Here is a 13,247-nt window from a genome sequence, read left to right as displayed (position 1 = left end):
CCAGAAAGAGGATAATAAGCTTGTTACATACACGTCAGGTGGGTTGACGACAACCGTTGACTACCTGATGGTGCGTAGGCGAGATAGGGGGCACCTCCGGGACACAAAGGTGATCCCGGGGGAGGCGTCTGTTTCACAGCACCACTTGGTTGTCTGCGACATAAGGGTGAAAGGTGCGAGGAGAGCTCGGTGGGTTAAGTACCAACCGAGAATGAAGGTGTGGAGGTTGAAAGAGGTGACAGTAAGGGAGGCATTAAAAGATAGGCTGAGTAGGGTCGAGGATGATGTGGTTGAGCTTGAAAGTGGTTGGATGTCAATGAAAGCTAGTCTGTTGGGAGCCGTTGGTGAGGTATGTGGATGGACAAAAGGACCACCGAGGCACTCGGAAACATGGTGGTGGGATGATGAAGTTGGAAAGAGGATTGACGAGAAGAGGAAGAAGTTCAAGGAGTGGCAGAAGGCGAAGGGTACGGGAGCAGAAACAGCAGAGCATGAAAGTTATAAGGCAGCCAGGAAGGCTGCAAAGAAAGAGGTAGCAAAGGCACAGGAGGCATGTAGGAAAATGTTCGGAGAACGCTTGGATTCGGAAGAGGGTCAGAAAGCAGTATTCAGGATTGCAAAGCAGATAGGGAAAGAGAGGTGTGATGTGATGGGGGTGAGTTGCTTGAATGATGAAGTGGGACAAATCGTTGTCGACCCAGATGGAATTAAAGGAAGATGGAAAAGATATATGGAAATGCTGTTGAATACAGAGAATGAATGGGATGGCAACATAGAGAGTAACCCAGTTTTAAGACCGGCAGAGAAGATAGCTGAGAAGGAAGTTGAGGAAGCGATAAAAGCAATGAAGGGTAGAAAAGTGGGAGGGCCGACGGGAGTTGTGGGAGATATGTTGAAGGCAGCAGGAAGTTGGGGTGTGAAGAGAATGACAGAGATCTGTAATCTGGTGGTGAAAGAAGGCCGCATTCCAGTGGATTGGGAACTGAGTACCCTCGTCCCTCTATACAAGGGGAAAGGTGACCCTCTGGAGTGTGGCTCGTACCGAGCGATAAAGTTATTGGAGCATGGAATGAAGGTATTGGAAAGGGTGTTGGAGAGGAGGATAAGGAAGAAAGTGAAGATCGACGAAATGCAGTTTGGATTTATGCCAGGACGAGGAACGACAGACGCGCTTTTCATTGTGAGGCAGTTGCAGGAGAAGTACATGGAGAAGAGGAAGAAGTTGTTTCTTGGGATTGTTGATGTGGAGAAAGCATTCGATCGGGTTCCACGCTAAGTATTGACATGGGCATTGAGGAAGTTAGGAGTGGAGGAATGGTTGATCAGAGTAGTGATGGCAATGTACAAAAGAGCGCGCACAGCTGTAAGGATGAAGGACGGGAACAGTGGTGAGTTTGAGGTGAAGGTGGGAGTGCATCAGGGGTCGGTACTAAGTCCACTACTATTTGTAGCTGTGATGGAGGTGCTGGCTCAGAACGTAAAGGAGGGTTTACCGTGGGAGTTGTTGTATGCAGATGATCTGGTGTTGATTGCGGAAAGTATGGATGGACTGAAGGAAAAGATGAACACGTGGAAGGAATGTATGGAGACAAAAGGTCTGAAGGTGAATATCGGAAAGACGAAGGTTATGGCAAGTGGTAAAGCATGTGGTGAGGTGGAAAGAACTGGGAAGTGGCCCTGTGCTGTGTGTAGGAAGGGTGTCGGAGTGAACTCCATTCAGTGTACAATGTGCGCTGAGTGGGTTCATCAAAAATGTAGTGGTCTGAGAGGGTCATTAACCAGTGTGGCAGCTACATTCAAATGCAAGGTGTGCACAGAGGGAGCTGCAGATGGAGGAAATGTTGAGTTGGATCTTGGAGACGGCATGAAGCTGGAAGGTGTGAAAACATTTTGCTACCTCGGAGACATGCTGAATGGAGAAGGTGGATCAGACTCGGCAACGGTTGCTCGAGTGAGATGTGCATGGAAGAGGTTTCAGGAACTGAGTGGCGTGCTGATGATGATGAGGGGAGTGTCGTTGAAGCTGAAGGGAAAGGTGTATGCTGCATGTGTGAGAAGTGTTATGATTTATGGGAGCGAGACATGGGTAATGAACGTAGAGCAGCAACGAAGGTTGGAAAGGGTGGAAATGCGAATGGTTCGACGGATGTGCGGAGTATCGTTGAGAGAGAGGAAGACAAATGATGAATTGCGAAAGATGATGGGAATAGAGCCTGTGATTGATGCTGTGAAGAGGAACAGGTTTAGATGGTTTGGTCATGTGTTGAGGAAGGATGAAAGTGACTGGTTGAGAAGTGTGATGGAAATGAATGTAGAAGGAAGTAGAAGACGGGGAAGACCGAGAAAGACTTGGCTAAAGATGGTGGAAGAAGAAATGCAGGCAAGGGGGTTAACAAGGAGAGATGCAGAAAATAGGGCAAAATGGGGAAGATTGTCATGGGGACCGCAAGGCTATCCCCCGCTCTAGCAGGGAAAATGGCCTTTTAAAATGCATGTTGTGTGTTGTTGTTGTAGGCAGGATACAACTAGATCATGATATCAACCTCCCACCCAAGTTTCATCAAGATCGGATGATATCATCGGGTAGTTATGCTGCAGACAGACAGACACACACACAGACAGACGCACACACATGACGAATATAGTGGTCACTTGATAACTCGTGAACCAATAAATAATGATTGGAAAATAATTTATTAATCAATTGGCTAATAGTGTTTCATGAACCACCAGTGTTTCATCCGTCGCTGTTACGTTTTGAAAATTAATTTAATTAATTAATAAAAAAATAATAATAATAATTGATCAATCAATGAAGAATAAATCAATCAATTGATTAATCAAGAAATCAAAAATATCCTTTATAGCCAAATCACGTGGTCACTGTCGTGCCCAAGTTGCCTGAGATATTGCCCAGATGAGGAAGGAAATAAATCAGTACTTAATTAATCGATAACAATTAAGTAACTCATCAATTAATTGATTAATAAAAATATATAAAAAGGTGTTTTTGCCGAAGCACGTACTCACTGTTATGCCGAAATTTTGGCTTCCTCGCTCAAAGGATGGCTGAGATATTGCCCAGACAAACACAAACAAATGAAAAATCACTCGTAGAGCGACATTTGGCAAACAGAACAAAGTAGAATGGCACCCAGTTTGACCTCAAAAATAATTAGTGGTTGAATTCAGTGATCTGATATGCAAATCGTCTTCAAAGTTTAAGTTAATCGGAGGAAAATGGCCAATTTTAGAAATTTGGCCTTTGTTGACCTTTTGGCCAATGCTGATCTCAAAAATAGTTGGTGGTTGAATTCAGTAAGCTGATATGCAAATACTATTCAAATTTCAAGTCAATCGGATGAAAATTGAGGATTTTAGAAATTTGGCTTTTGTTGACCTTTTGGCCTATGCTGACCTTTTGGCCGATGCTGATCTCAAAAATAGTTGGTGGTTGAATTCAGTTGGCTGATATGCAAATACTATTCAAATTTCAAGTCAATCGGATGAAAATTGACAATTTTAGAAATTCGGCATTTGTTGACCTTTTAGCCTATGCTGACCTTTTGGCCGATGCTGATCTCAAAAACAGTTGGTGGTTGAATTCAGTTGGCTGATATGCAAATCCCATTCACATTTCAAGTCAATCGGATGAAAATTGAGGATTTTAGAAATTTGAAAAAAGTGGTTGACCTTTGACCTATGTTGACCTTTTGACCTTTTTACCTCACAAATATATCGGATTTTGTCGGACCACGTACTCCACCATTTGGTGAAGTTTATTGAAGATCGGTTTCAAATTGTGACCTTTAGGCAACTATGTGATCGGACAGACAAAACACACAAACACACACAAACGAACATACTTGTCATAAAAAAATATTTTTGGCAACAAGAAAGCGGACTGAAAACAGGACTCCCTTTCAAGGTACGTCATCCCTGGGGTGACACTTCGGCGCCAGGTGATGACGTCATGCAGCGCCTCGCGACGGAATGGGAAATGTGCGGTGTATAACATACAACTGCGTCACTACGAATGATTGCTGAGGGATTCTCATGCGGTGCAAACGCTGGTCCGCGGTGCGGTGTAAGTGTTCATCTTTGGAACAACTCTTAAATAGACATATCGCTTACGTTTACATTTTCACAAGGTACCAGCAGATGTAAAAACACGAATACGCCGTTATTACATTTTCTCTTTGCTCTGTTGTCTTAAAGTTAAAGAGGAGATGGAATATTTGATGAGTGTCAGCAATGGCGGCGAGCATGATGGAGGTGGACGCAGCGATGGGTAATTGGTTCATCTTGCATGTGAATGAGAGGCGGAAAATCTACACGTCTGAATGACTGATTGTGTGGTACACTGAATGACTGATTGTGTGGTACACTGAATGACTGATTGTGTGGTACACTGAATGACTGATAGTGTGGTACACTGAATGACTGATTGTGTGGTACACTGAATGACTGATTGTGTGGTACACTGAATGACTGATAGTGTGGTACACTGAATGACTGATAGTGTGGTACACTGAATGACTGATTGTGTGGTACACTGAATGACTGATTGTGTGGTACACTGAATGACTGATAGTGTGGTACACTGAATGACTGATTGTGTGGTACACTGAATGACTGATTGTGTGGTACACTGAATGACTGATTGTGTGGTACACTGAATGACTGATTGTGTGGTACACTGAATGACTGATTGTGTGGTACACTGAATGACTGATAGTGTGGTACACTGAATGACTGATTGTGTGGTACACTGAATGACTGATTGTGTGGTACACTGAATGACTGATTGTGTGGTACACTGAATGACTGATTGTGTGGTACACTGAATGACTGATTGTGTGGTACACTGAATGACTGATTGTGTGGTACACTGAATGACTGATTGTGTGGTACACTGAATGACTGATTGTGTGTTACACTGATTGACTGATTGTGTGGTACACTGAATGACTGATTGTGTGGTACACTGAATGATTGATTGTGTGGTACACTGAATGACTGTTTGTGTGGTACACTGAATGATTGATTGTGTGGTACACTGAATGACTGTTTGTGTGGTACACTGAATGACTGATTGTGTGGTACACTGAATGACTGATTGTGTGTTACACTGATTGACTGATTGTGTGGTACACTGAATGACTGATTGTGTGGTACACTGAATGATTGATTGTGTGGTACACTGAATGATTGATTGTGTGGTACACTGAATGACTGATTGTGTGGTACACTGAATGACTGATTGTGTGGTACACTGAATGACTGATTGTGTGGTACACTGAATGACTGATTGTGTGGTACACTGAATGACTGATTGTGTGGTACACTGAATGACTGATTGTGTGGTACACTGAATGACTGATTGTGTGGTACACTGAATGACTGATTGTGTGGTACACTGAATGACTGATTGTGTGGTACACTGAATGACTGATTGTGTGGTACACTGAATGACTGATTGTGTGGTACACTGAATGACTGTTTGTGTGGTACACTTAATGACTGTGTGGTACACTGATTGACTGATTGTGTGGTACACTGAATGACTGATTGTGTGGTACACTGAATGACTGTGTGGTACACTGATTGACTGATTGTGTGGTACACTGAATGACTGATTGTGTGGTACACTGAATGATTGATTGTGTGGTACACTGAATGACTGATTGACTGTTTGTGTGGTACACTGAATGACTGATTGTGTGGTACACTGAATGACTGATTGTGTGGTACACTGAATGACTGATTGTGTGGTACACTGAATGACTGCTTGTGTGGTACACTGATTGACTGATTGTGTGGTACACTGAATGACTGATTGTGTGGTACACTGAATGATTGATTGTGTGGTACACTGAATGACTGATTGTGTGGTACACTGAATGACTGATTGTGTGGTACACTGAATGATGGATTGTGTGGTACACTGAATGACTGATTGTGTGGTACACTGATTGACTTTGTGTGGCACACTGATTGACTGATTGTGTGGTACACTGAATGATTGATTGTGTGGTACACTGAATGATTGATTGTGTGGTACACTGAATGATTGATTGTGTGGTACACTGAATGATTGATTGTGTGGTACACTGAATGACTGATTGTGTGGTACACTGAATGACTGATTGTGTGGTACACTGATTGACTGTTTGTGTGGTACACTGATTGACTGTTTGTGTGGTACACTGATTGACTGATTGACAGATTGTGTGGTACCCTGAATGACTGTATGGTAGACTGATTGTGTGGTACACTGAATGACGGATTGTGTGGTACACTGAATGACTGATTGTGTGGTACACTGAATGACTGATTGTGTGGTACACTGAATGACTGATTGTGTGGTACACTGAATGACTGATTGTGTGGTACACTGAATGACTGTGTGGTACACTGAATGACTGATTGTTTGGTACACTGAATGACTGATTGTGTGGTACACTGAATGACTGATTGTGTGGTACACTGAATGACTGATTGTGTGGTACACTGAATGACTGATTGTGTGGTCCCCTGAATGACTGATTGTGTGGTCCCCTGAATGACTGATTGTGTGGTACCCTGAATGACTGTGGTACCCTGAATGACTGTGGTACCCTGAATGACTGATTGTGTGATAGACTGACTCTGCCTGATTGATTGGCTGGCAGACAATGACTGAACAAACTTGTTGATCAGCAGACTGACTGACTGACTAAATGACTTGCAGCCTGAATGACTGGACTAATCTTAGCAGATGGGTGTTGATTGGGAGTTACCTTAGCAGTTTGGGGTTGGGGGTGGAGTAGGAGTTATCTTAGCAGTTTGAGGGGTGAGTGGGGGGGGGGGGGGGGGGGGAGGATAGGAGTTACCTTAACAGTTTGGGGGGGGGGGGGGGGGAGGATAGGAGTTACCTTAACAGTTTGGGGTTGGGGGGGTGGAATAGGAGTTATCTTAGCAGTTTGAGGGGGGTGTAGGAGTTATCTTGGCAGTTTTGGGTGGGGGGGGGGGGGGGGGAATGGGAGTTACTTTAGCAGTTTGTGGGGGGTGGGGTGGGGGGGGGGTGGGGAGAGTAGGAGTTACCTTAGCAGTTTGGTGTTGGGGGGGGGGGGGGGTGGTGGAGTAGGAGCTACCTTTGCAGTTTAGGGTCGGGGGGTGGGGGGTGGAGTAGGAGTTACCTTAGCAGTTTGGTGGTTGGAGGGGGGAGTAGGAGTTATCTTAGCAGTTGGGGGGGGGGGGCGGGGGGGAGGTATGTTGGTGATTGATGATGATATGTTGGTGATCTCAGCATATTGGGGGAGGTGGTGGGAGTCGTCTTAGCGGGTTTGAGTTGGGGTGTGCTGGGAGTTGTTTTCTTTGCAGTTTGATGGAAGGGGGGGGGGGGCGGATTTGGAGTTATTTTAACAATTTGGGGAGGGGGATTGGGAGTTGTCAGTTGAATGATTGATTATAAGGGTGGATGTGATCATAATGGTGAATGATTGATGATCTGTGTAAATATGAGATTAAATCTGCCTAAGTTTACAGTTTTTATGCCTCTGCTGACAAATTCGCCGGAAAGCATTATGTTTTTGGGTTGGCCGTCCAGCTGTCTGTCCGTCCGTTTGTGATAGGTTTTCGTTTCGACCATAAATTAAGAACTGCTGAAGAGATCAATGTCAAACTTGGTACAGGTATGTATAATGATGTAAAGATGAATTGAGTAGATTTTGGGGTCACGAGGTCAAAGATCAGAGGTCATGTTCGGTAAAATGTCTGTGACCGAGCTAACTTGTGAACCAGGATGGGATTTTGACCAAACTTGGTATAAGTATATTGTCAAGTCCGTAGCCGATGCACACCAGCCTTGGACGAATAGCCGGACGGTCTTTAATTCTGAGGCGCAGTCCAAATTATTGGTGGTTATTTTTACGACACGCACAGGACGGAAGGCAGCGACGTGCTTACCTGAACAGAAGCCACACGGGTTTATTCCCGAACCCACGAACAAAGAAACACGACACAACAAATGGAAAATGCCACAATTATGATTTAATAAAAATAAAGCAAGGAATAAAAAATGAAAGGTGAGGTAAATCGAATATTTCCAACTTTGAGGATCCTCCACTCAGATTCACAACACACACGCAGAGAAAAATATAAAAGAAATAAAATGTTTCCCTTTTAAATGGCCGGCACTCAGCTATGCGCCCAAAATGCGTTTAGAGGCTTGATGGTCGCTGCAGCCGGTGTAGCCACTTGTGTGGGAAGCGCTCCAACAATTGCGCCGGCGCCGCACGTCAAATGCCCAGGCGTGAGCAAGCCAAAACTGCCCTTTCTCGCTTCCATCGCTAAGGTCTTTGCCTCGGTGTTCATTGGCAAACTTTATTCTTGCCCTGATGTTCTTTCTGGACAGCAAAGGTATCCTCCTGGCACACCTCCCATGTAGATAAAATTTGTGCAGCGTCTTTCTAATGGTAGAGTCGTGCACTTTGACATCAACAGTGGCAAGAGCTACCTGTCGGTCCCGTGATGACATGCTGGGGTTCTTGGAGACTTCTTTCAGCATCTTGTGGTCTGCTCTCGGGCTGAACTTGCTGGGGCGGCCTGGCCTGAACAAGTTCCAGTTGTTTGGAATCTTCTCCACTTATAGATGATCTTTCGGACAGTCGAATGATTGATTTCAAATTGTTTGGAGATCTTTTTAAATCCCTTCCCAGACTTGTAGGCATCTATAACCTTCTTTCTGAAGGCCTCAGAGAGCGCTTTTGATCTATGCATGGTGATGCCGCACACTTCAACAACAAAGAGCAAACCAAACTAAATGTCTGAGGTTTAAATAAGACAGGTTCCTCCAGGATCCTCTCTAACGATGTTCTAATCATTTGCACCTGAGCTGGTGCACCTGATTGTAATTTTAGGTATTTGAAGTAGTGATAAATGTAGGGGTGTGCTTACTTTTTCCACATGCGAAATTTGCATTTATGTTTATTTAAATTATACAATGGACTAAAAATGTAAATGTTTCATGATATTTGTTATATTATATCACCTTTATCTGTCAATATTGTTGAAATGAAGATCAAATAGCTGTATGTTGAAATATGTTGAAAAAGTCAAAACTTTACATGGGGTGTACTTACTTTTTCACGTGACTGTATATATAAAAAACATATATAAAACAGAGATGGCTGTCCGTTTGTCCGTTCGCGGTTACACTGATTGGTTGGTGTGAGGCTCTGTGCAATGAGTGGTTCTTTGCCAGGTTGACTGATGTATCGTATATGCTTATTAAAGCTGATATTCGAAATCTGATTCTGTATTTCATGATCGGATCTCATGGCCCAAATAATAGTCAAAATCTCGAGTGTAATCGGAAGAAAATTAGGAAAAAGTGATTTAAATGATATATTAAATAACAGGCTCCACGAGACGTGAGGTAAAATGTTCCAAAATTATTATTTTTCACTCTTAAAGATAATTGTTGTACATCTGATTTTATTTTACACCATCCAGGGACACCCGTAGCAATCTTTTTGGATTCGGATTCGACTTTTATTATACATGTTTAACGTATAGTTATACATACCGTTACAACATGGAATCACAGTTTGTTTATTAACATTGCGTAAAGGTATGACCTCGGCACAGACAGGATGACCTCCGCGGTACCCACACCCTCCTCTAAGCTGTCTAGCCTGAGTTTGACTCCCGACCAAGCTACAAACTATCATCCTGGTGTTTCACAGACTGGGTAAATCAATCTTGTGTGCCATCCCTCCGATGGGCATTAAACTGGGCGTCCCGTCTTCCAACATTTGTTTGGTGGATGTTAAAGATCCCCACAGTGTCCTTCATGAAGAGTAGGTGAGCAGGATATGAGGGGCGGGAGAGACAGGGGGTGGGGGAGAGACAGGGGAGTGGGGGAGAGACAGGGGAGTGGGGGAGAGACAGGGGAGTGGGGGAGAGACAGGGGAGTGGGGGAAGAGGGAGATAGAGGGGAAGGGGATACTTTTGCCAGCCTTTCCTATCATTTGGGACGGGTACTCTTCCTCGTGATGTAATGATTTTGGTGGAGGCATATTGGTTGACGTAGCAATGTCGAAGAGTGCCGTTCTTGGTCATCCTGAAAGAGGGAGGTTGTTGTTTTCCAGGTAGGAAGAGTTTAAAATAAACTGGGAGCTTTTCAGTTTCGGTCAATGTAGGACTGGTTAATAGAGTTGCGCAAGATCAGATTTATGTAGTCCAGCCATTTTTTGTTTTGATTTCTGTTAGAAAATTTGGTTTGATTCCGTGGGAGCGGCATGGGTCGGTGATACCAGAGTGCGTATCTATGAGTGGTTTGTCTGTGCGCTTTTCTTAAGTTTTGCACTTATTTTTTGATGCAGAGAGTGTGATGGCTACTGCTGGCGTCACGGGCAGCGTTTCTGTCTCGTTGCATCCGTTGGTCATCTTGAACATATCTGAACACTGGACCAGGATTCGTGCTCAAGAATGTCGGCCAATGCAAGGTGACGTCCAAATAATCTTTGTCTTTGTTGTCTGCAACTCAATCAATCTTTTCACATTTGAAATGTATTACTGAGGTTGATTACAAAAGAATGAAATTGTTCATTCAAAATTCAGGATGTTTTTTTAAACGTTGTTTTGCTATTCGGTGAACTGCAATCATGTATCCACCTCACCTGCAGTGCAGATAGGCAAAGTGCCGCCAGTCGATAAATTGGTTCAGCCGTTTGTTGGTTCCGTCGTTTTCTGATTTCTTTTTTGCATTTTGTTAGATGAGATGTGCTATCTCAGGCACCTTGGCCGAAATTCCAAATTCCTGCTATGACCAACTCGGTCAAACGTCAGGCCGATTGTGTGTGTGTGTGCGCACGTGTCATGTGTGCGCGTGTGTCGTGTGTGTGCGTGTGTCGTGTGTGCGCGTGTGTCGTATGCCGTGTGTGTCGTGTGCTTGTTTTGTGAATGGGTGAGGGTATGTGTTGAGTGAATGAGTGCATGTAGTGGGTTGGTGGTGTGTGTGTGTGTGTGTGCGTCGTTGGTTGTTATCTCCATTTGTGGGTTTTAGGAGGTGGAACATAGTCCTCCCAGTACCCAAAGTATCCACCTCCTCGTCATTAAGGGATCACGGTTCATGGCCCAAACTATTCAACTTTTTCAGAGTTTTGTTCCAAGTTCTCTTTTCAGGATCGTCACCGAACCCCGGATTGCCTCCAGTTGTAGTCCATTTGTGGTAATATTCCCGGGGATGGTTTTTAAAAGCTGTGAGCTTCTTCATCATTCCTGTTGCTCCAATTATCACTGGTACAATTTCGATGCTCTTCAGCTTCCAAGATTTCTTGATCTGATTTTTGAGGTCCTGGTATTTTGTCATTTTCTTGATTTCTGTGTTGTTTAGGCCAAAATCTCTGGGTACTGATATCTCAATCATCAATGTTGTCTTTTCCTTTTTGCTCCTGAGTACAATGTCCGGACGCAACGTTTTGTTTTGTATGTTCACGCTCGATGGAATCATCGGGTCGTGCGTGAGCATGACGTCCTCATTTTCAATGATTGCCCTTGGTTTGTGTTTCCATGAGTTTTCTGGTTGTGGGATGTTTACATTTTTGCAGATATGTCAATGAATCACTATGCATACTTTGTTGTGCCATTGTGTGAAAAGTTGTTCTGATAATAGTTTTTTGCATCCCGAGAGCAGGTGACGAGTACTTTCTGTTCCTGTCTTGCATAATCTACACTTGTCCATCTGGCTCAGTCCTGCCATCTTTTTTAATCCATTGGTGTTGTGTCCTTGATCTTGGACATTTATTACGATTCGTTCTCCGTCCCAGTTGAGCTGAACTCTCCTTAACCATTCCAATGTGCCTTCTTTGTCTATCCTCACTCTGTCCAATTATTTTTTGTATTCTCCTGCTCTTGTCATTCTCCCAGTTGTTGGTATATATTTATTGATATTTCTTTGTATATATTTCTTTTTGTCATTTTTGCAATTATTGGGCCTGTATTTGTTGTTGTTTCATTTTCCTGTGCGGCATCTTCTATTCACACCTGTTTTTGGAAATTCTTTGCAAGGTGGGTTTTCACGGGACACGTGAACGGTTCACAAAGGATGCGAATGTCGAAAAAATGGCAAAGTCCAACATTCGTATTTTAGGCTCCAAAAGTTCGCCAAACATGCGCGGGGGTTCGGAAGCGTCGTCAATTGTTCGCAGGAGTCGTTTTTTGTTCGGCGGGTATTTCAAAAATGTTTGAAATATCACTGGTACAATTCCGAACTAGTGAAATATCACTGGTTCGGAAGCGTCGTCAATTGTTCGCAGGAGTCGTTTTTTGTTCGGCGGGTATTTCAAAAATGTTTGAAATTTTGAAATATTTTTCAATATTTGTTTTGACCCACAAATCCACAAAGTGACCCACAAAGTGACCCTAAAACCCACAAATCAATATTTGAAATATTTCAAAAATGTTTGAAATACCCGCCGAACAAAAAACGACTCCTGCGAACAATTGACGACGCTTCCGAACCCCCGCGCATGTTTGGCGAACTTTTGGAGCCTAAAATACGAATGTTGGACTTTGCCATTTTTTCGACATTCACATCCTTCGCGAACCGTTCGCGTGTCCTGTGAAAACCTACCTTTAGGGATACCTTTTCAGGTTTGTTGTGTTAATGTTTGTTTACAAATTGCATCCGATAGTCTGTTGAGCATTTCACATACGCAGCTCGTCCTACACTCATCGCTCTGTGCACCTGGTTGAGTTCCATCAGGCCGCTCCCTCCCTCATCTCGGCAGGTACATTCTCGGGATGCACTGGTTTTTGTAAAACATTTTATGGATTGTAAGGAGTTTTCTTGTTTTCATGTCTAACTTGTTGATGTCTGATTGGGCCCAGTTACTTAAATCCGCATCTATATTGGAACACTGGTACTGTGAGCTGGTTTATGGCTTTGATTTTGTTCTTGTGGATAGGTATGTTTTCAGGATCAGCTTCGTTCTTCGTCGGTATTCTTTGTTGATTGTTTTGCATATTTGTTTGTGACATATTTGGTATCCCTCTTCTACTCGAGGTATTTGTATGATGCTTAATTTTCTAACTGCTGTATTGTTTCAAGGTGAATTTTTATGTTTTTCTTGGTTTTCCTTGTACAAATGTGCATTTGGCACACCTGTCTCGTCCAAATTCCATTTGAATGTCCCCGGAAAACCGTTTCACTAGTTTTAGTTGTTCTGTCGATTTTTTGTCATTTGGCGAGAAGAGCT

General features: G+C 43.5%; 1 protein-coding gene across 1 annotated transcript in view; it reads left to right on the top strand.

Moving 5' to 3' along the window:
• Nucleotides 1-4,217: 4,217 nt before the first annotated feature.
• Nucleotides 4,218-13,247, top strand: part of COPS6 (COP9 signalosome subunit 6) — a 50,991-nt gene continuing 41,961 nt past the window's right edge. Inside the window, exons 1-2 of the mRNA XM_068116563.2 lie at nt 4,218-4,291; nt 10,371-10,493. Coding sequence (XP_067972664.1) covers nt 4,255-4,291; nt 10,371-10,493 — 160 coding nt within the window. The 5' untranslated portion in view covers nt 4,218-4,254. The remainder of the gene's footprint in view (nt 4,292-10,370; nt 10,494-13,247) is intronic.

Source organism: Myxine glutinosa, chromosome 5, assembly GCF_964187855.1.
Source record: "Myxine glutinosa chromosome 5, kmMyxGlut1.1, whole genome shotgun sequence".
In the NCBI taxonomy this organism is placed as follows: Eukaryota; Metazoa; Chordata; class Myxini; order Myxiniformes; family Myxinidae; genus Myxine; species Myxine glutinosa.
The sequence above is the reverse complement of the archived record's forward strand: the minus strand, read 5'-3'. Positions and strand labels throughout refer to the sequence as shown.